This window comes from Syngnathus floridae, chromosome 5 (genome assembly GCF_059516105.1).
Source record: "Syngnathus floridae isolate MCC-2025c chromosome 5, RoL_Sflo_1.0, whole genome shotgun sequence".
Taxonomy (NCBI): Eukaryota; Metazoa; Chordata; class Actinopteri; order Syngnathiformes; family Syngnathidae; genus Syngnathus; species Syngnathus floridae.
The window spans coordinates 3,258,492-3,281,090 of NC_142417.1; the positions used below are offsets into that span (position 1 = coordinate 3,258,492).

Below are 22,599 nucleotides of genomic sequence, written 5' to 3' on the forward strand. Positions count from 1 at the left end.
ATGGCTGACTACCCTTCCTTTTAGCCTTCCATTTATTTGGCCTCCGTGCGCGATAGCAAGATGGTGCGTGCCGGAGTTTGGTGTTAATGGCTTGCTACGGCGGACGCAATACTGTGTCACACTCAATTACACAGTGGGCAGGTGTGATGCAGCAGCAGCCAGGGATCCACGCAGGCCCGGTGGTACTCATGTCGGCACAGCAACACGCGAAAGTGCTGCGCACGTGGACGCTGCATGTCAGCCATCATGTTAGAATCTCCAAGTAGCTTTGCCCGTCTCACCTGGTTGCGGTTGAAGGGCTTCGAACAGACGGACGGCGCAGTTGTCGGTACGTTTTGGTCCGGACGGAGGTCATGATCTTCAGGAAGTCCCGCTTTGGAAGAGATTGAAGGACATGTGGTCGTCGAGAAGCTGGCGGTCGAGATCGTGCCGGTGGGCCTGCAGGATGACGCCAGTGCTGAGGATGAGCACCACCTACAGGACGGTGTCCCACAGCTACAGCAAGTACTTCTGCACATGCACACTTAGGACCAACCATTTGGAAATGACAATAATCGGTTTCATTTTAGGATTCTTGCCATCAAAGTTTAAAAACAACTTCAATCGCTCCTAAAATGGTTTATATTTTATAAAAGGCTGACTTTTAAAAAGAACGTCATGTTAGCATGGTGCATGTGTGCAAACCAGCATGATGGTCTGAATCTGAGTTGGTATGCAGATGATGCCCTGCCACTCACCATAGCGGCCACCTCTGGAGAGCCTGCAACTTGACCACAGTGTCATTGTGGCACCCTGCCCCACAACACACACACATGGTCAACTATTGACTGTCCTCCAGGGCTCCAAGAGCCGCTATAGCCAATGCTCACCAAGTTGTCACGTAGGACATTGGTGAAGGTAATCTTAGTACTCACGTGGAGGCCCCTAGTAAATACTGGTCAAATATTTCAAAAAAAAGACATTTTTAAAAGTAAAGAAATTTGCAATTCTAGTAATGACACATGGATTTGATGCACAATTTGTCTTTGCGGGCCACATAAAATTATGTGGCGGGCTGTATCTGGCCCCCGGGCCTTCGGTCTGACACCTGTGCTCTACAATGACAACACACTGTACAATACATTTGGATCGTAATTTGTGTTTTAATATGCTGTTTTTGCTGTCTGTGTAGTTGTATCATTGTCTTACATATGTACTTAAGTAATGTCAAAATGTACACCATACGTGTCATCACACAGGCACAAGGAATAATGAAAATGAGTCAAACACAGAACTAAATACAATTTGAAATCATATATATATATAAAGCATGTATTATTTGAAATCATATATATATAAGGCATAGGCATGTATTAGTTCCCATAATGACTATACGTACAAAGGTACGAAAGTAAATAAAAACCGTTGTAAATAAAAAGACCGAAACCATTTGACGCTACAATTCCCGAACTGAACCCTGTCGTTGAACGCAACACAAGAGCCGCCCAGCTCGTCGGATTTGATCCTGCCTTTTAATCGGTTGTGCGCGTGCATGCCTCGGGCGCACACGCACACGCACACACCGTGAAAGCCGGTGTCAGTCAGTCAGACAGTCAGTCAGTCAGTCAGTCAGTCGTAAGCGACGATAATGTTGAGTTTTTTTAGTCCCACTTCGACTCAACATTGAATGGCGGGACATGAAGGAGTGTGGAGGCTGTGGATGTGCAACAAGTGACTGAAGAGGCAAGCGTGGACGCAAGTCCCCCAAAGAAGCCGCCTGCTGCGATGTCGCTTCTGTGTATCCGAGGTGAGTGTGTCCACCTGGACCAAGTCACCGGTAGAATGCAGTTCACAACTCCGATTCGCGATCCACCTGTCCGGTCTGCAATTTTCGTTGTTATAAAAGAACACACCTGGATGTCTGTGTTAATATACAACTACTATGTTTGGTTGTGATTAAAACTCCTATTACTGTGGACTCCTCAGGGGATGACCATCATTCTTTCGATCATTCAATCATTCATTCTCTTTGACCGCTTATCCTCCTCACTAAATCGGTATTTGATCATTTTTGTTGAATATTTGGTATGTGGTGGTTGCATTGGCATCTGCTTATCGACACATAGAACAAAAAATAAAAGTGGCATTGAGAAGCCACGCTCATGTCCAATCGATAGGCACAACGCTTTCTGACTACATTTGCAAATACACATTTGCATCCGTTTATCAGCACAGCTTTTCCATGAAACAAAACTAAAGTCAAAGTCCTCGGCCTTGGATGCTTGACAGTTGTTGAATAGGACCAATGTGCCAACTGAACACAACACATCTTTATTTATCTCCAGTAGCGCTTTCACAACAGCTATGGCGCTTTCCAAGAACATGCTGCATGTTGATTAAACCGACATTTGGTCATTTACACGCACGTCGGCACTTGTCCTCATTATATGTATTTGTTGTCATGTGACACACCAAAATCCATTCAAATGTGAGCCGATGTGGCCGTTTTGGAGGTTCTAATGTTGTTCATTCAGATGGTCTACGACACGGGGCGAGCTTTTTCTTGTCGTCGCTTTGTCATCTCTGTGGACGCTTCCACGTCAGTTTTGTCTGATGAATGCCCGAGGCAAGATGGCGCCGCTGCCCAACTCGTCCGTTCTGGGCCGATAGTTGCGAGACTGCAGCTGGGCCCGGTTTTGGATCAATATAGATGGCTTCATTGCGATTGTCGGCGACACACTGATAACGTGTGTCAAACGTTTCCTTGCGGGGACAAAGAACGTCAATCTGGACAAACCAGAAGAACAGCATCCGCGTAACACTCTATCTTCCGTCTTGGTCAAGCTTCTCAAGGTTGGGGGACCCTGGGGAAAAAAGTCAAAAATCAACTCAAAATACAACATCACAAAATGCCTCGTACTTAAGTTCCTCCACGGCATTCTTTTGTCTGTGGCATTTTCTGTGAGGTCAGTCTGAAATCGTAGCATTTCGCACAGAATAGGCAAATCTCCGACATTTTGAGGTTACATTGACAGAACAAAAAGGGGAAGTGGCAGGTGAGGATAGGAAATGAGCACCTGAAAGTCAAGTAAGAACAGGAAGTGAGCAGCAGGAAGTGACAGGTGAGAAGAGGAAGTGAGGTCGCAGCAGGATGAAATAAACAAGGAAGTAAGCCTTGTGCGTGATGGGAGGGGCTGAGCGGGTAATCCCGCGGCCATCTGCCGCTGTTGTGCGCGTGCTGGAATGTCGAGCTTGCACGGGGCGGTGCTCTCACGATAATGCCGCTTGCTGAGCATCAAAGCCGTGTCAGTCTTTCCCGTTTTTTCCCGCCACCGTGAAGGGGCCTTGAGGGTGTTGGTGACAAAAAACGGACAATGCGAGAATGTTACATTCCCGCCGGTCTGACCTTCTGTCATGAGCCCCGCCCCCACCTTGTGAAAGTATATATTTTACTGGGCCCATGGCAAGTCAGCAGTTGTGAAAAGCGTAACTCCCTTCATCAAATGTCTTTTGGAAAAAACAGTCTTAGCGCGAGTCGCTTAGCGCATGAAAATATGACATCGTCATCATTCTCAGAGCATTTAATCCTATGCTTGACTCATCACATGATGAGATGACGGTTATTGATTTGACCACAAGCACACGCGCACGTGCGAGGCGTTTCTAGCGCCTTCTAATTGCAGCCACGCTGACCTGCGACGGCCCTGAGATGACAGATTCAACTTTGATGGCTGCCGTCGATCGGCATCGGCCTGCCTGGCTGGCTGGCGATTGAGTTTGACTCATTTACGACTCAAGCGGAGAAAGTTTGATGTACTTTGTAACAACGTTTTTGTTCGCATATTGTCAAATATTTGAATGAACTTGTCAGGACTGTAAATTAGGGTGACCAGATTTGGGTTTGGTGAGAGCGCTGGAGTGGGCGGCGGCAGTTGAACAAAATCCCGGACATTTTATTAGGACTCAAAAGTGGACATGTCCGGGAAAAAGAGGACGTCTGGTCACCCTACTGTAAATGTGCCATTGGACGTTATATCTCCAGTCAAAGATGATTTCACGTCTCTTGATTGGGCACATCCTCTTGGATCCGCTTCTCTTGACCTCGAACCCATTTTTGCGATTTAAATTGGTTTGTGTTACCCCCCCCCCCACACACACACACACACACACACAGCTTCTTACCAAGCTAGCTAGCAACCTTGCTACCGTTCTTCGCAGCTCACTAGGACACTTTATTCCTCTCTCGTCTGTTCTTCACCCCTCAAACAAAAGGTCAGCGTGGATTTGCACGTAAACCTCATTGAGCTAACCCCTTCAGCTTTAATTGGCAATTAACTTTTTCACACTAAAAGTCATGTCACCGTTGAGCTTGAGTCAGCTTGATCTCCCAACGCTCATGTTTGTTGGAGCAACAAGTTGATGTTAACATTTGCTTTCTCTTTTTTTTCCCCCACAGTGAAGAAAGCCAAACTTGACGGGCCTACAGGTGAGAGCTCTCTTTGCATTCCTCCTTTTTTTTTTTGCAGCAAGCAGACACATCATTTGAATAATATTGAGTTGCTCCGCTTGTCCCGCATGTCTCTTATTCCAATTCCTGCTCATTTGCTCTTGCGTGTTGGGAGAAGAAAAGATTTTTCTCTCTTAGTGTTCTCTTCCCTTACAACTGGGTTCTACTTGATGGGTGGAATTGCAACTTGTCCTTTGGAGACTGGGAGACCGGTGCTGTCCACTGCGGCAAAATGCTTCACAGGAAACTCAGATTCAGTGGAGCGTACAAGAAGGAGAAAAGAAAAGGAGGCGCCCCAGTCTGCTGTTCCACTTTAGAAAAGCCAATCTGATTTTTGATAATACGCGATATGTTTGGTCGCGGACGCTCAAATCCCAGAGGCGGAACGGGATGTCCCTGCAGATATACGGCCCGGAAAATGTGTCACTTCCTCAATTAGTCTGGCAATCACTCGGATTTTCTCTGCGTTCGCTGTGGCCGTCGCTTGTTGAATCCTTTGCTCGCTTTCACAACGAACACGCGAACTTCAGTTTGAAAACGCAGCGCAGCCCTTAAGGCCAGTTTCACAAAGCCAAATGAAATTCGGCAAACATGGCTCTCATGAGCAGACCCACCAAAAAAATCTCAAGACCCCTTGGCCAAAATGAACTCAATCGTTTTGGTTTGAAATTGAGTGCCAGTGTTGTCGACACCTCCAAGAGTCCATGTCCATCACGCACCAAAGAGTCTCAAAAGGCCAGGTCCAAAAACAGAAGGGAAGACTGCTACTTTGGTTTTAAGCAGCCTTTTCTGGGTGACTTTTCTCATCTTTAAGAGTCCGTTGATCAGTGTCCAAGTGAAACACTGAAAACCGTTTTCAAGAATGCAGGGATATATTATCGTGAGTAGACCCACCAAAAAAAGCCCTCTCCCAAAACAACACGGCAAGAGTACGGAATTGGTTTGAAACATCCATGTTAGGCTCATTCACATCCAGTAAATATGATTTTTTTTTTTTTTTTTTATCAATTTTATTTCGAGCTTAAAAACGGGAAAAGATATTGGTAAAATATAAAAGGAAAAACAATAGGACATAAGAAAATGTCCCAAGCAAGTCGTAAATAACTTAACAACAATTAGGACAGCTCGAAAAGGAGTACAAAGAAGTTAAGGAACTTTTCAAATCCTACCCCATTGAATTCATCCTAGCCGATCCCTCATCACTGCTAAGTAAAAAGATGTTTTTTTTTTTTTTTTTTTTTATCTCCAGATAAGTTCAACGCCTACGTGACACTAAAGGTGCAGAATGTGAAGAGCACGACCATCGCGGTGCGCGGAAACCGTCCGTGCTGGGAGCAGGACTTCATGTTGTGAGTCGAACACTGATAAAGCTGATGCGCCGCTTAAGATTGAGAGTTTACGTCAAATGCGGTCGGACCGCTTTCGACGGCATACGCCTTGTGGTGGTGATGCTCAGAGAACATACGTTTTCACCAAAAGTCATTATTTTGCCACTGAAATGATACAATTTAGCTTTGTTTTTGGTATTTTCCAATTCCAAAAAGTGCATTCACTTTTTTCCCGTGTAAATACTCGATACGTTATGTTGACAGTCTTAAATTTGCCACGTTTTGCTCTCGATGTGAATCGACGTACGTAATTTTGCTTGTTTGTTGTGTAGTGAGATCAGCCATCAAGATGCCTCCCTGGTGGCAGAATTGTGGAACAAGGGTTTAATTTGGGACACTTTGATAGGCACGGCGCTGCTGCCCCTCGACGCCATTCGACAGTCCAACGAGGTTACGCACGCACGCACGCGTACGCGCGCACACACACACACGGTCCGCCAACGTGTTGCGTGTGTTACAGGAGGGTCCCGGAGAGTGGACTTGTCTGGACTCGGAGGTTCTGATGAGAGCAGATGAGGTCTTTGGCACCACCAAACCGACTGCGCACCAAGTGCTGCTGGACGCACGCTTTGAGCTCCCATTGGGTCAGTTGCCGTAAATATTTCAAGCGCTTTTTAAACCACAAAATGTTCAGGAAAATCAAAAACTCTTTCACGTGTCAAGCGAGGCTGACGCTATATGCCCAATTGGTCAGACTGGCATCGAAAATGAGGCGAAAGCTCACTTGCGGGTGGCGGGGTGATGCCAGGCAGGCAACACGCTCCCTGAAGCAGACCCGCCGATGTTTTTCCAACTGAATTTGTACACCGGAATTTGCAGCTGAATGTGGTGATTTTTCGCAAATGAAAAGGCTACACTGAGTAATATTGAATGAAAGTCCAAAAAGTAAAAGAATCCGTTGGAGTAGATTTAGAAATAAACATTTCAAGCCTGCGTTAAGGGTTTTATACAAGGGGACAGGATCGTTGCCGTTTTGATGTTTTTGCAGACATTCCAGAGGACGAAGCTCAATATTGGACTCGCAAACTGGATCGCATTAACAACATGAACATGGACGAGCGGGACGTGAGTTCAAGTCTCCTTTTGTGCATTCTTCTGCTACCTTCAGGCCGACAGCGCTCATTACAGTCGTGCCGATGACGCTTAATATGAAATGTGACTTTTTGCGTCAGTATCCGCCGCATGACGACACCATTGACAGAGGACGGGTGGCGTCCGTGCCCTCGCAGTGCTGTGAGTAGCACATTTCCATCTTCATCTTTCATATTCACAATTCGTACGGACGCTTCATTAGGCACAAGTCACTGCATGAGGTCCGCCACAATTCATGCCGGTGTACGTGTCGATTCCAATCATCATGTTTGCATATTTTACGTTGGCTTCTGTCGCTTTTTTCTTTTTTTTAACAAACGTATGACGTCATAATGTAGTTTTGGCTTCTCCCAAGTGTGAAGAAGAGTTAATCGCAGTGAATAACAGTTAAACTTTTACGACTACTTTCATCATCAATTCAGGCCTGCGCTATTATTTTAGATCAGCCTGCTTTGGTTTTCAAATTTAGGCTTAGGGTGTTTTTAATGAGGCTTAAGGTTTCGAAGAAGCATTTAGCTTTTAGAGGGTTGCAAGGACAGTGTTGGCTTGGAAAAATCGTTAGGGTGTTAAGCAACGGGTTTCATGTGTGTGTGTGCGTGCGACTTCTTTTCTTCTCTTCTCTTGCTCCTTCATTTGGAGCGAGTGTTGCATAAAAGCCATCCCTATCATGACCTCATCTCCTTTGTCGTCGTCATCATCCTTTTCATCCGTGGTCTTGATTTCTCAGAGTGACTTTTCTTGTTCTTGTGGTTTCCCTGCTTGCTGATCACCAGGCAACTGGGCTTATTTTGGACGGACGGACCAGCAAAGTACGTACACAGAATTAAAATGAAGGTTTTGAGCCAGAGTTTATGACGAGGATGAGGCTTATGATTTTAAGATGGCTTAGGCTTTGACATGAGGCAAATCATGGTGACAAGGCAAGACTAGAAAGTTTTGAAGTTGCAAAACCCGTTTTTACCACCAGAGAGCAGTATTTATCTAAATGTACTTTTCATCTGTGGCGCTCAGTAGTCTGTGTTCTCACTCAGAACTTGATGAGCTGACTTGGTAATTTATGCAAACTTGACAAGAAAAAAAAAAAAAACTGACTGAATGGCTGTTACCTTTTTCCCAAAGTGTTGTGTACCTGGTTGTCTTGAACACAGCTTTCGACGATCACGACAGCGCTGTGGACGACCATGACTGGGAAGCAGCCGTCCGAGCGCCGCCTCCACGCTATCACAACTCCCCGCAGACCAACTCGTCGACCCACCAGTACCCCATCGGAGGCCGGGTCCAGCGCCAGCAGCTCTCGCGGGACAGCTTTGAGATGGAGCGCCCAAACCTGCGGAGTTTCAGGTAAACACAAACCGCCATGTCTGGGTTCTTTTTCCCCCCCTCACTTGATGCTTTCTTTTCTGTCTTCCATGTTAACACTTTTCCTTTTCTTTGCATCATTGCTGTCGCACTTTTTCTTCTCCTTTGCATTCCCGCCCAGGCGGTCAAGCAGCAGGCGCAGCAGCGTAAGAATAGTCCCGGTGGACTCAGGCATGGGTGTAGAGGACTGGGAGGGCAAGTACAGAGTGGCCAACTCGGGAGTCCTGGATGACTATTTGGACCAAGAGCAGAAGATGTGGGAGGACGAGGAGAAGAGCATCATCTACCGGCTCACAGATACGGCAACAACGCATGAATCCAGAGGCAGTAGGTTCTACCAGACAGTGGAGTGCGACGCCCTCTCGCCCGAAGACCGTGAGGCGCCCTGCCGGCCAGCCGGTTTTGGCACCGGGGACCTCCGCTTGGTTTACCGGCAAGCCGGCAGCTTTGAGGATGAGTCGTCCCCTCCTGAGATTGACATCATCCCGTCCATCAAATGCCTCCAAGAGCATGTGGACCGGGAAGGTCTGCTGTTCAAGACCAGGTTGTGGGCCAAGACCGCATTGGAGGACAGCTACGCGGCATTCTGCGAGGAGGAGGCGGCCCGACATGTGGCCAGGATCAGGACCGAATTTGGATCCGTAGGTTCCGACGAAGTGCAGTATTCCTTCGGATCGGATGAGGAACTTGAGGACCTGATGTTCAGCGACGCGGATGTTACATACGAGTATTATCAATATCCTAGCAGGTATGCACCCCACCTTGAAGGGGCCGGAATGAGATCAGACACCAGCTTGTTGCCCGAGGATGAGTCCTGTGAGGACTGCGTTAACCCAATGGATGAACTCAAGTGCTTGGTCGATTCCGTTTCACAGTACTTGACCGTCAAAGAGGAGGAGCTCAACAGCTCTGAGTTACAGCAGAAACCGGTGAGGCGAAAACTGCCGTCGCTGCCAGTTGTGCCGTGCAAGGAAAGTAAAAGCGAAGACGTCACGTCCGAGGACGTCAAAGCTGAAGACCTCAAAGCCAAGGACATCAAAGCAGAGGACAAAGTAGGTGTTAAAAATGTCATGATGTCATTGTTCAGTACAATTACACAAGCCAAAACCACTTCTGAAGCAGACCCGACAGAACTTCCCAAGGCTCCCGCTGTTGACTCCGGGATCTTCAAACTGCTATCCATGGTCCCAAAAAGTAGCCCCGAAGCCACCGAAACATCCGGGGTGATGCCCACAGACCCGCCGTCCTCCAAGGTGTTCCCCCAGCCTGAATCTGGCATCTCAAAGCTGCTTTCTTTCATCCCCAAAAGCGGTGGCACGTCCCCCCCTGTGGCTATCGTTCCCCCCGCCTCCCAGGAGCCCGGTACTGAGAAAAGGTTTTCCCTGCAGTCTCTGATGCCTTTCCAATCATCAGAATCCACTCGGCAACCTGAAGCAAGCCAGGCGTCTACTATTACAGAGGCACAAGGTGGTCCCCAGACCACTTCTGGTTTAGAATCTGTGCTGGGGAGGCTTAGTCCTATGAGGCTGTTTTCCAGCACACCACCATCAAGAGAACCATCCCCATCAAGAGAGTCTTCCCCTCAAGCATCAGAACAACAACAACGCACACCAGCTGCCAGCAATGACCCTGTAACTCCTGTCCCAAGTCCCAATGATGATTCACAAGCACAGCCGAGACCAAATTCTGGGAGTGGATCAGTTGAGCTCTCTCCAGACACAGGAAGTGGATCAGTAGAGCTTCTTCCAGAGACGGAATCTTCGGGTGAACTAGCGGATATTCAGCATACATCTCCCATGTTTCCAGAACCAAAACCCGAAACCTCGCAAGAAGATACAGGCTTGCTTGGTCCATTTAGGAAGTCTCTGTCCATTTTGATATCCACAAATCCCCCTGAAAGCTCCCCAAACAGCCCCAAACCGGCAGAAGAATCATTTATAAGTGGCAAACTCAAGATCCCGTTCTTCTCCTCTGACGATTCTCCCACTGCAAGCCAAGTAAAACCCGAGGGAGGGGTTTTTTCTGGGCTTCTTAAGTTTTCCACCAAGGAGGAAACCGGTGTACAGCTAAGGAGTCCATCCCCGAGTCCTGTGAGAACGCCTTCGCCGACCCGCGTGGCACTACTTGAAAGCACCCCGAAAGGAAATACTGAAACAGGCTGGTTTTCAAACCTATTCAAAGCGACTCAAAGTGAACCGGCTAAGAAACCCACAAAACCTCCAGTGACCCCTAGTGTGACACTCACCAAACCTAGCGGCCTAACGGAACCACACACTGAGCAATCAGAGGGTTCTGCCGGTGGGAGTGACACATTGTCGGTCCGTAACCCCCAGAGTCTGAGTGATGTCCAAAATAAAGATCCTTTAGAATCAAAACCAGAAACGACACAGCCTCAAGGGTTTTTATCTGGGTTCTTAAAACTTGGCCCTTCAGAGGAGTCTAAACAAACCCAAGGAGGGGACAATCACCCTCAACATGGAGGACTCTTTTCAGGGATATTTTCCTCACCCCCTCCACCTTCACCTCAGACACAGAACCCTGCGACTCAACCATCGGCAGGACTCTTTTCAGGATTCTTAAAATTTGCCTCTGATAACATGTCGGCTCCTACAAATCAGCCGTCGGCAACAGAGGCACAAAACCAATCTGTGCAGGTATCTGGGGGTCAAGGACAAGCTGCAGATGCGCAACCCCCTATTGGTGGACTGTTGTCTGGGCTCTTGAAAAAAGCCACTGACTCGGTTACTCAGCCTTGTCAGGAAGTCCAACCAGATGTGGCAAATGAAATGACAAAAATGAATGAAAATATCCAAACTTTACCTCAAGGGACACCTTCATTGCAAAGTTCTCCCTCTGACAAGCTGGGCCATCAAATAGAAGTTACCTCAGATCAACCACAAAAATTACCAGCAAAAACCTCAGCGGCAACACCACAGCCACTGAAAGGACCTTCGGCAACCCAAGCTGCTCAGTCAACCAATCAACAGTCAAGTAATTTGCTGTCTGGGCTTTTTAACAAGATTGTAGAACCTACCACTGCATCATCTCAGCCACAGTCAGCAACCCCTTCAGCAACCCCTCAGCAAGGTGGCTTCCTTTCAAGCCTGTTTGGAATTGGGAGCGAAGAAACAGCCCCTGAAAGTTTACAGAACCAGCCACATAGTGGCACACCTAGCTCTAAACCATCTCAGCAACCGGGCATCAGGCCTAACTTGCACAGGCAAAACCAAATCACACCACAGCAGCCCACAAGCACTCCTGGAGGGACACTCACTGGATTTTTTAGCAAAATTGCAGATGCGGCAACACCACCGACAGCTGCTCCACCAGGTACTCAACAAGATCAGCAAAAAACACAAATGGCAGGCACTAAGACGAACCAGCAACTTCCTAATCAACAAGGCGGTTTCTTGTCTGGACTCTTTTCAAGTCCTACCACTCAAATCCAGCAGCAACAGCTGAAGCAGCAACAACCATCTGTGAGTCCTTCCAGCAGGCAGCCACTGCGAAGGCAAAGCCAGATACCCCAACAGCCTGCTACCCCTGTGACTGAGCCGCAACAAAGCGGGTTGTTCTCAGGGCTGTTAAGTAAATTAACCACCGATAACACACCACAACAACAGACCTCACAAGGCGGACTTCAACAGCAGGGTAAATCAAACCCTGCTGGATCTCAACAAAATATAAAGCCACCTGGTAACCAGGGAGGATTTCTGTCTGGGCTGTTAAGTCAAAAAGTGTCTCCACAGCAGCAACCACAGGGAAAGAGTTCTCAACCTGCCACGTCGGAACAACCCAGTCAAGGTGGAGGTTTACTTTCAGGCTTTCTGAAGCTTGCATCTGGTGAGAGTGTACCTCAGGAACATCAAGCACCTAAAACTGAAGGCAGTCCAGCGCCATCAGAATCGGGTGGCTTACTTTCTGGCCTGTTCAACAAAATCTCCGTTCATGTGGAGCCAACGTCGTCTACAGCTGACCTGGCAAACAGTCAAACAATGCAGCAGCAGCAGCAGCAGCAGCAGCCACCACGTGCGGAACAAGGATGTCCACAGATTCAGAGAACAAAACCAGCGGAAATACATTCTGCACCTGATGTGGTGGGAGAGAAGGACTCCAAAGATCAAAAGGGATTCCTCTCAGGTCTGTTCAATCCCATAGACGAGTCATCTTCAAAAGCCTCAATTTTTGTAAAGAGTGACACAAAGTCATCCAACACCAGTGGCACATCTACTGCTTTGCTGTCGAGCATTTTTAACAGCTCCCCCGGCGACAAGCACACTTCTGCTCGAGAAAAAGAACCAGAAAAAGGCCTTCTTAACCGTTTGTTGCCAAACACTAAAGAGGATAGCCCTTCGAGTACAGCAGCAGTTTCAATGGGTGTCAATCACGCAAGAGAGTCTCCGCCGCAGGTTGTGAAAAATCCCACGGTGTCCCCCACCCAGCTTTACCTTGAGGAAATTCAGCGTCTCTTGTACGGGACGGCAGGAGAGTACGGCTACAAGGACCTTTTGTACAACTTCACGGAGCACGGTGTAATTCCACCCGAGCTCTATGAGCACCAGTGTCTCATCGAAGCTCTCCTGTGGCAGCAGCTTAACGACTATGCTCTCACCGAGGCTCTTGCCGCTCAAGCTCATGAAAGCTACAGCGAAGGCCGAGCACCATCCGCAGGTGTTGGCAAAGCGCCCAACTGGGAGAGTCACGCTTGGCCTAGTCCTAAAGAAATGGATATTGGGCATTTTAATGTTCCATCACATCCATGGAGGGATTCTGCCACCCGGCCTTTTGAGAGGAGAAATCGCTTCCTAGAACAAGATGAAGACCTAGTTTTGTTTGATATGACCTGCAGGGATAAGATGCCATGGACCAGCTGTGACCACTTAGATAAACTTGACGAGAAGCGCCAACCCTGGATTACACAGGGAGGGGGTCTAAATCTGTCTAGCCAAAAGTCAAGAAGCGGTCTAAACCGAAGTCAGTCTCTCTCAGAGTTTAACTATGTAGCAGAGAAGGCAGCAACTTTCAACGATGTAACTCTCAATGACTTTAGTTTGAAGTCAGCGACAGACTTTTTAAAACAACTCTCCACCAAAAAAGGTCCAATGGATCTAACGCGTAGCGCCGTGGATTTGAGCAGAGCAGCTGGGGCCTCATTGCTCAGCGATGATGAAATGCTTTTTGAGGACTCAGAATGGTACCACCAATGGCTGTCATTGCTGGATCAAGGGCTCTGGTGGCCAGCAGAAGCTGGGGACTGCGGATATTATGTGTACACCAACGAAGACTTTATCTATTCTCTATTGACTGACAGAGCTGGTAAACACCTTTATGCCTGTGCCGCACCGGAGGACTTACAGAGACTCAGTAACATTACAGAGAATATCGCAAACATTTTGACCCACAAAGAAAAGGAAAAAATAACCTTGTGTGGTTTTAAAATTCCCCTCTGCCCAGAAGAAAAAGCTCCTAGGTTTCCAGAACAATTGCACATCAGATCGGGGCTACCGGATGCTCCGGAGGATCTCACCTCAGCTCTACATAAGGGTGAAAAAATCATGAACATGAACTTGGAAAGTTTCTCTCAGATGTTTCAGGAGTCCCTGTCTTCTCAGTTCGAATCCCCCGTGGACTTCACGGTGTATAAACTAAAAAAAATCACAGTGAAAGCAACAGAAAACCTTTACAGCAACGACCAGCCTCCATTGAAAGCCACCGATTTGACAGTAAACTCTTCCAAAGCGGAGCATGGAGGACCATACTGGCTGAATCAAGGGGTGAAAAACATGCCTACATACTCAAATCCACCCTCCGTAAAGTCCCACAAGCCAATATCTCCCAAGAAGCATCACCAGATCCCTGAAATTAGGATTGGACATGTCGTTGATGCACCCGTGGACCAATCTGAACAAAAAACAAGCTCTGTTGTCTCCAGAGGAAACTTTTCCAAGCCAACTGGCACTCAAGTGACAAATTTTCATTCACTTCCATCCTCAACAACTGCGTCACCTTGCAATCTTTCCTCAACTGTTGCCAGGAGCCTTCCCTTGACTCCATCAGCATCAAAGGTAGCTGAACCCATGCAAAAACAACTCCCCCCTTCAGGAAATGTTACCCCTGTGACTTCAGCTCCTTCATCACCTGTAGCTTCAGCGGCTTCAACCACTATGTCTTCTTCTCAGAGACCTCGACTAGCAAGACAGCCCTCTCAGACAGACAAGCCCAGAGAATCACCACAGACCACCAAGACTTCAGGCTCTGGGATTGGCAATGCCAGCAGAATCCACTCCGTTAATACTCCAGCTCCCATTCTGAAAGATTCACACAAAGAACCGCCACAGTTACACATCCTGAATCCCTGCGTTAATGATGAAGTTAAACTTTTCGACAGGAACCGTTATTGTGGCTCATCAACTGGCTATCAGTCAGGGGGCAAAGTTTTAGATTTTTCCACTGCAAGCAATAAGATCAAACCTACAACAGAAAAAGATCTCCAAACTGAAGCTTTGAAGCAAAAATTAGAGGTTGTTGACTTTTCCAAACACAAGTTGAAAAGATCTAAGGAATCGGAGGTATCCATTGTTACCGACCAGTCATCACAACAGACCCGTGTCGACAAGGCAAGCATTACCTCCACTAAATACCCATCTAATGAAAACCAGGAGATTACCACGCCAGCAAACTTGTTCAAATCCGTACTAGATATGTCCGCAAAGACCGCAGCTCAGCCAAAGTTGCAAAATATTGAGACAAATCAAGTGGGATGTTCCCCCCAGGTTGGATCATTTGCATCCTCCTCCCTTCAAAGAAGCCCAGTTCCAAAGCAAATACACATTGGCGAAAAGCAGCCGAATCCCACTTTTAACTTTCAGAGGCAACCGTGTGGAGTCTTAGGAGCAGATTATTTGGCCCATCAGGCTCGCGTCAACAGCAGGAGAGCATCATCGTTTACATCCACTTTGTATAGCTGTCTTGAAAACCAATACACTGCCCCGGCCAATTTAGTCAAAGCGGTGGAAGACATGTCTTCTAAGTTGGCAAAATCCCCACCTAAAGGAGACAACAATGTGTCAAGAGACTCAGAGGTGACCACTGAAGCACTTGCACTGACCAAGAGAAAACATGTCAGTTTGGAGAGAAAACACCAGACTCATCAGGAGTCTCTTGACTTATCATACAGAGAACTCACAGAGGTCTTGGGATATCCTCTTCCTGTTGATTCTCATGAAAACCATGAAAAACAGTCCGCTATGAGAGATGATATTCAAAGATACCGGGTCCCGTCACATCCGCGGCGTTCTTCCGACCAATCCCCTGAGCAAGCCTCAGCACCTGCCAATTCCATCAAGGCTGCACTTGACATGTCTTCGAAACCAACAGGCTTGAAAACGGTACTCGACTCGAGAGCGGACGTAGTTTTGACCAAAGGAATTCCCTTAACCAAAGGAAAAGCAAACGACCGCCAAATGGCATGCAATAATTCTCTCGGCCTTGCGCTAATCAAAGACCTTCCCTCTCAAGAATCCTTTGAGTGGATTCATTGTCAAGAACAGCAGAAAACAGTTCCCCTCCCACCTCTGTTAAAATATTCAGACGCTGTATTACCAGCTATGCTCCTTGCACCCACCTCAGTGATTTCCACTGCGGGAGGTCCACTGGATATGTCACCCAAGCCACCTGGCAGCACATCAATAAGCGCCACAGTGCCTTCATCCGAGCTTCATGACGCCATTTCACTTATTAATAAGCCTAGTGCACGAGCAATGGCCAGGAAGGACTCTGTTGGCCTTCCACTCATAGTAGAACTAGAACCCACATACCATAAGATACCTCCAGCCGAATCTCAACAAACAAGGGTCGCCCTGACTGATCTTGACACAACAGAGACACTCCAGAGTCATATATCCAACTGCCATACCGATGACCCTTTGTGCTTCACATACAAGCAAGTCCAGCAAGCACGCAAACCATTGGACTTTTCTATAAAAACCAGCGTCAACAGAATAAATATTTCTGATATTTACGCCGAACAAGAAGATGGAGTGCCTGTAAATTACATGAATGTTAATGTAAGGAAAGAATCCTTTGAAAGAAAACAAACTGGTCAAATCAAAAAGAACTTGTTGCAAGGTTTAGTGGACCTGACTGTGGATACTCAAAATAAGACCACAAATAGTCAAAGTCTGAGTGCGAACGATCCTTCCTCGCCTCCTTTGTATCTAAGCTGCCTTTGCCAGCAACAGGAGTACACAAGAGCTTACGCCCCTCAACAAATCTTTCGATACTCACCCTATGATCACACTACTTCTCAACCAGGTATGACTGACCTTTCAGAAACACACCAAGCAAACTTTGGACAAAATTCCGAAATTCAAGCTGAGCTCGACGGCCCATCCTCCAATAGCACATATCACAAGGCCAGTACAAGAAGTTTTCAAGCCAAAACACTTGAGCAAATACATCCAAAAATAACACAAACCAACCTTGTAGGCTACATGGCACCTGTAGATTCAGCTACGTCACTATCAATGGTGACAATGTTGCAAAGCCAAGATCCAAGTGTTCCTGCAAAACCCCAAATTTTCAACAAGCAGGGTAACTTGGAGGAAAGCCCCAGACAAAGTGTCACAGGAAGTCATCAAAAGCCATCCGTTACCCAGGAACATCACATTAAGGAAACGATCAAGACCTCTCAGCCTTTGAGATCATCACCTGTGTCGGTTGTTATTCAAGTCTCGGAAAAACGACAAGATTCATTGAATTCTGTGGATACGCAACCTTTGGTGAAAACAATGCCCGCTCTATTATCAGATCAGCCTGACACTAGACAATACCCTGCTATTATGCATCAAAGTCAGGAACCAAATGTACCTTCAACTGCTACCAGGTCTACCCAGTTTACGACAGGATTTACCAACCTTGTCTCCCAACCCATGGCCTCAAAATACAAGCCCTCAAACCAAACGAGGGAGCAAAGTTTTAAACCTGATCTCCAAACAGTAGAACAGGGTATTAGACCAAAACTTCAAAGACAGGAAGTTATGCCTTCATCCCAGTCAGGAGCTTCTTCTGTCAAGGGGTCAGTTTCATTGTTCAGTAATATAGGTTCCCATGTCACTGAAAATCAAACAGGAGTAACACCCCACCCCACTATAACCGGGTCTGCACCTGTGGAAGAAAAATCTCAGGTTACACCTATTGAGCTTGTTTATGGTAGCCATGTTTCACCTTCCCCATTGGTAGCTAGTACCTTACCATCTGAACCTGCAAGCCCGCTGAAAGATCTGCCTCCGCTACCATCACTCATTTTGGAATCACATCACATCGTGGATAGTTTCACATCCAGTGGCTTGACCCATCAAGAATCTGTGACATCGTCCACTGTCAATGTTCAGCAAGCCCAAAAAACACAAAAATCAAGTATACCAATATCAGAATCTTTATCTAATGAACCAGGCAGCACCCCACCTTCCAAAGTCACTCTCAATAAAGACACCACAGTGGAACCCTCACCTACATTCTCTGAAGATTTGTCAGAAACTATGCCACAAGAACCCAACCCAAAATCCCCACAACTAAGTACTGGAAGTGACCAATCGCAGGAAGAAATAAGCCTACCCAGATCAATTTACATTGGCATTAATGTTTCAGACACGTTGCCTGTTAATCAACTAATGGATCCAAGTGAACCAAGACAGTATGTCAGACTACCCCATATATTTGTCTCTGCTGCAAGTTCACCAGAAGATGAGTCGACTGAAGATGTATCCAAAGAAGTCAGGGCTGACGAAGGTATCACTGAAACTGTGACAACCCCCACAGAGTGTGGGAAAGATTCTGAACCTGATATGTCTTTGGACGATAGAGCTACAGATGCCATGAGCATAGAGACCACACCCTGTTTACCCAAGAGGTTACTGCTGATAAATGAGTCGAATGCAGATAACCAGGGAAAGAAACATTCCCTCCCAGAAGCCTTTGTTTCAGAAGATCTCAAAGCAGACACCCGTGTCGTTTGTGAACCACCCGTTGAGAAACCACTTGCACAGCTTGAAAAAGATGAGCCACCTAATGACCGGACAGCATCAACCCTCGAACCAGAAGAAAGTACAGAACCTCCTCGTGATGACAACAGAACAACTTCAGAAATTGTATCACCCGACATCAAATTTCACGATAAACTGATCGAACCACCGTCGGATATAATACCCTCTGAAGACGTCCAACATCTTGACGGCAATACAGAAAAGGATGCTTCTTTTCCTACTTCTCAAGTCAGTTCTGTCAAAGAACCTTCCAAGGAAGACAGTCCAGTAGCCGAGCTTGGTCAACTGCCCAACAAACAACAAGGAAAGAGTTTATTGCCCATGTTGGGCACCTCTAATGCAAGTCCAGAGCCAACTGCTTCCCAATCTGGAATGTCAATACTTGAAAGTATCCTCCCTAGTTCAACTACCAAAGATATGGCTGGGACTGAATCACTCTCAATGTTTGGTGGGTCGTGCCCTGAAACCAAAGGACCGGTACCTTCTTCAACTGCACAAGAACGACAAGTAAAAGGTTTACTCTCAATCTTTGGTGGGTCAAATGTTCCATCTTCTTCTGAAACCAATGAACAGTCGTCTTTAACCTCACAAGAACCACAAGGAAAAGGTTTACTCTCTATGTTTGGTGGGTCAAGTGCCCCAGCATCCACTGAAAGTAAAGGACCCTTACCTCAGTCAACCACACATGAGTCACAAGGAAAAGGACTACTCTCAATGTTTGGTGGGTCAAATATCCCATCTTCTTCTGAAACCAATGGACAGTCATCTTTAATCTCACAAGAACCACAAGGAAAAGGTTTACTCTCTATGTTTGGTGGGTCAAATGCCCCAGCATCCACTGAAACTAAAGGACCCTTACTTCAGTCAACCACACATGAGTCACAAGGAAAAGGACTGCTCTCAATGTTTGGTGGGTCAAATGCCCCAGCATCCACCGAAACTAAAGGACCCTTACCTCAGTCAACCACACATGAGTCACAAGGAAAAGGACTACTCTCAATGTTTGGTGGATCAAATGCCCCAGCATCCACCGAAACTAAAGGACCCTTACCTCAGTCAACCACACATGAGTCACAAGGAAAAGGACTACTCTCAATGTTTGGTGGATCAAATGCCCCAGCATCCACCGAAACTAAAGGACCCTTACCTCAGTCAACCACACATGAGTCACAAGGAAAAGGACTACTCTCAATGTTTGGTGGGTCAAATGTCCCAGCATTCCCTGGAACCAAAGGACCGTCTGCTTCTTTAACTTCACAAGAAACACGAGGAAAAAGTTTACTCTCAATGTTTGGTGGGTCAAACAGCCCAGCATCCCCAGGAACCAAAGGACCATCAACTTCTTCAAACTCGCATGAATCACAAGGAAAAGCTTTGTTCTCAATGTTTGGTAGCACAAGTAGTAATCTACCAAGTGGACCAAGAGGTCCTATTGCTGGAAGTGTACCACCAAGAGGTCCTCCTCCTAAAGAACCTCCAGGAAAAACCTTGTTTTCCATGTTCAGTGGACCTGCCCCCCAGCAGGGGCCAAGTCCAAGAGGTCCTCCTCCAGCTACTACTGGTTCTGCTTTATTTGGCAGTTTGCTCCAAGGTAGTACCTCCAACAAAGAAAGCCCAGGTACAGGCCTGTTCTCCAAGCTTGGGAGCCCCAGTGCATTGACTCAGAGTGGACCAAGAATGCCTACAGCAGGACAAACAGAACCAACAGAACGCAAATCTTCAGAGCCCCCTGGAAAAGGACTGTTCTCTATGTTTGGTGTACAACACCAGCAGAATCAGGCACCTGAGCCAGACAGCGGTTTTAAAGCACCTTCTGTGTCCTCTCTCGGAGGGACTGCTGATAGAAACAGAACCAAAACTGAGATTGGGATGTTTGCAATATCTTTCACAGAGGAATCCAAAAAAGAGTCACAATTAATTGCTCTTGGGAAGGGGTGTCATAGTACAACTGAAGATGAAACAAAACAAGCTCTCCTAACAGAGCCTAGCCAAATTGAAGACGTAAAACCCCAAGAAACGAAAGAGGCTCTTGAGACGCAAGCTAGCCCAACCGAAGACACAAGTCACTCTGAAAACTTGATTAATGTTGACCCTAAGTCCCAGCCTTCACACCCGGATGTTATTTTGACTGAAAAGGAATATGAAGATATACAAGACTACACCAAGAAAACATTTGACAATACTGGCACAGGAACAGAAGAAGACATAACTGATGGAATCCCACCGTGTGCTGAAAATGACTCTGATGTAGGGTTAGATGCACAAAAGGTAATTCATGTACTAGAGAGTGACACTATACACATAAAAGAAGTTGTGGTTTTAGACAAGCAATTGAGTGGAGACGACAACCAGCAAGTAGGCGAATCAGAGATGAGAGCAGAAACCACCAGAAGCTCTTTCGTCTTAAACATGAAAGACGCTGTCAAAAACGAATCTGAAACTAAGACTTGCGGTGATCATGCCAGAGCTGACATGATTGTGGTGGAGCATTTGCAACCTGGTATTGAAGCCATACCAATTCCTGAGCCACAAAAACAACAGAAACCTGAAGAAGGAATCCCAGATATTCTCAGTACATATGAAGACCCACACACTGAGCAATCAGATCTGAAAGAACAAGCAGTAGATGGAGAAAAAACAGCTGGTGATTCATCTGGCGTTTCTACTGATACGGGTCTTACAGAGATGGAGGAAGCAACTGTGGTTAAAGCAGAGGAGCCCACGACGGAACCATTGGCTTCACTCACTCCCTCAGAAATGCCAGTGTGTGCGAAGGAGCCAGGTAAGGCAGAGCCTTCACTAAAACCAGACCCACCTTTTGATGGTTCTGTTTCAGCTGTCTTGGCAACCGCTGAGGACACAGTTCCTGGAATAAACCCTCCTAAAATCATGCCTTTAGACACAGTGCACATTAAGGGTCCTGATGTACCTCCACAACAGCCCACACCGAGACCTCTCTCAGGTAGGCCATCTGTTTCGCAAGCACACAGAATGGGAGGACCCCCACAGATGGAGGGATCGAAAATGCCTGGGCCCACACCACCAGGACCTCAGAAGTCCTCTGAGCCAACTCCGTTTTCTGGATTCATGTCTATGTTCTCCAACAATTCGAGCGCTCAAAGTAAACAGGCAACTGTTGGTGCATTCTTCTCAAGCTCACCTGGTTCTCTCTTTGGGTCAGCTACTTCCCGACAACAGGAAAAAACACAGCACCAATCACAAAAAAGCTCATTTTTTGGCATTTCAAGTAGCATTGCCCCCGAATCCCTTACAGGAGACATTCTCAGTATGTTCAAGGGTCCCGAAGCGACCAAATCTGAGGCACCTCAACCTTCATCTGAAAAGACTAAAGAATTTGTGAAGACAACAGAGGACTCCATCCTTGAAAAGGGTTCAGTCGAGGAAGCGGAACATGCATATAAGGAAGACGCCAAGGAAAGTCTTAACGTTGAACAAGATGGGGAAGTTTCTGAAAAAATGTTAGAGCAAGAAGATCACTCTCAGGTGTCTGACAAAACAATGTCACTTCCTCCCCCGGAAGCCCTAGACACTGCACCAGAGACCAAAACCACTTTTGAAACACCAAACCTTCCTGCACCAGGAACATCATCAATCGGATCCTTCTTCTTGTCCTCTACACCGCCAACTGTAGATTCAAAACCATCTCAGCCCCCACAGACAGAGGGGGGGCTCTTTTCTGGTTTTAAAAGTCTCTCGGTAGGCATTTTCCAGGATGAGAAGCACTCAACAAAGGAAGAATCATCATCACTTTTTGGCGGGAAACTTGGTTCGATGTTCGGAACTTCCGATTCTCCCAAGTCTGCTGTCGTCACTGCCCAACTGCAGCCCCAAAGTCCGACACCCGCCGAGGAAGTGGACAAACTCTCCCAAGGCTCAGAAGACACGAAGAGCGACACGCCGAGTGGGACTTCCAAAACTGAGAGCTGCGACAGCCTTGCTGAGTCACCGCAGACGGGACTTGCTTCGGAGACAGTGTCCCTAGCTGAATGTTTGGATGAAGATCAGGTACGAGTGATTCCGTGTGAGGAAGATGTCAGCGTGGCTACGCCACAGAACGCCGAGCCCTCGAAGAGCCTTCTGACGCAAGAAACTGCCCCAAGGCTAGTGCTTGTCATCATACTATTGCTAGCTTTCCCTTTCCTTTCTCATCCTTATTCACTTTGGTTAGTTATGTCCATGTGATTTTACGTCACCTTCACAACCATGAGCT

The 22,599-nt window shown here is 47.0% G+C and overlaps 2 protein-coding genes and 1 long non-coding RNA gene across 5 annotated transcripts in view; 1 reads left to right on the forward strand and 2 right to left on the reverse strand.

The window, feature by feature from the left end:
• Nucleotides 1-122: 122 nt before the first annotated feature.
• rnf215 (ring finger protein 215) lies at nucleotides 123-1,533 on the reverse strand. Its single transcript, XM_088375334.1, is given in 7 exon segments — nucleotides 123-215; nucleotides 282-316; nucleotides 319-391; nucleotides 394-495; nucleotides 685-792; nucleotides 870-934; nucleotides 1,440-1,533. Coding segments are annotated over 7 exon segments (570 nt in total).
• LOC148397475 (protein unc-13 homolog B-like) overlaps nucleotides 1,527-22,599 on the forward strand; it is a 45,496-nt gene continuing 24,423 nt past the window's right edge. For 2 of the 3 annotated variants that reach the window (XM_088375023.1, XM_088375025.1), the window contains exon 1: nucleotides 8,370-22,489. In XM_088375023.1, coding sequence (XP_088231149.1) covers nucleotides 8,376-22,489 — 14,114 coding nt within the window. In that variant the 5' untranslated portion in view covers nucleotides 8,370-8,375. Of the gene's footprint in view, nucleotides 1,787-4,435; nucleotides 4,466-5,735; nucleotides 5,836-6,146; nucleotides 6,265-6,334; nucleotides 6,459-6,862; nucleotides 6,940-7,046; nucleotides 7,108-8,114; nucleotides 8,308-8,369; nucleotides 22,490-22,599 lie in introns of those variants that run through there. The other variant, XM_088375026.1, reaches the window with a different exon arrangement.
• Nucleotides 2,295-3,107, reverse strand: LOC148397476 (uncharacterized). The gene is made up of 2 exons (XR_015858459.1): nucleotides 2,900-3,107; nucleotides 2,295-2,843 (listed from the first exon to the last, which is right to left on the reverse strand). It is a non-coding gene; the product is annotated as an uncharacterized LOC148397476 (long non-coding RNA).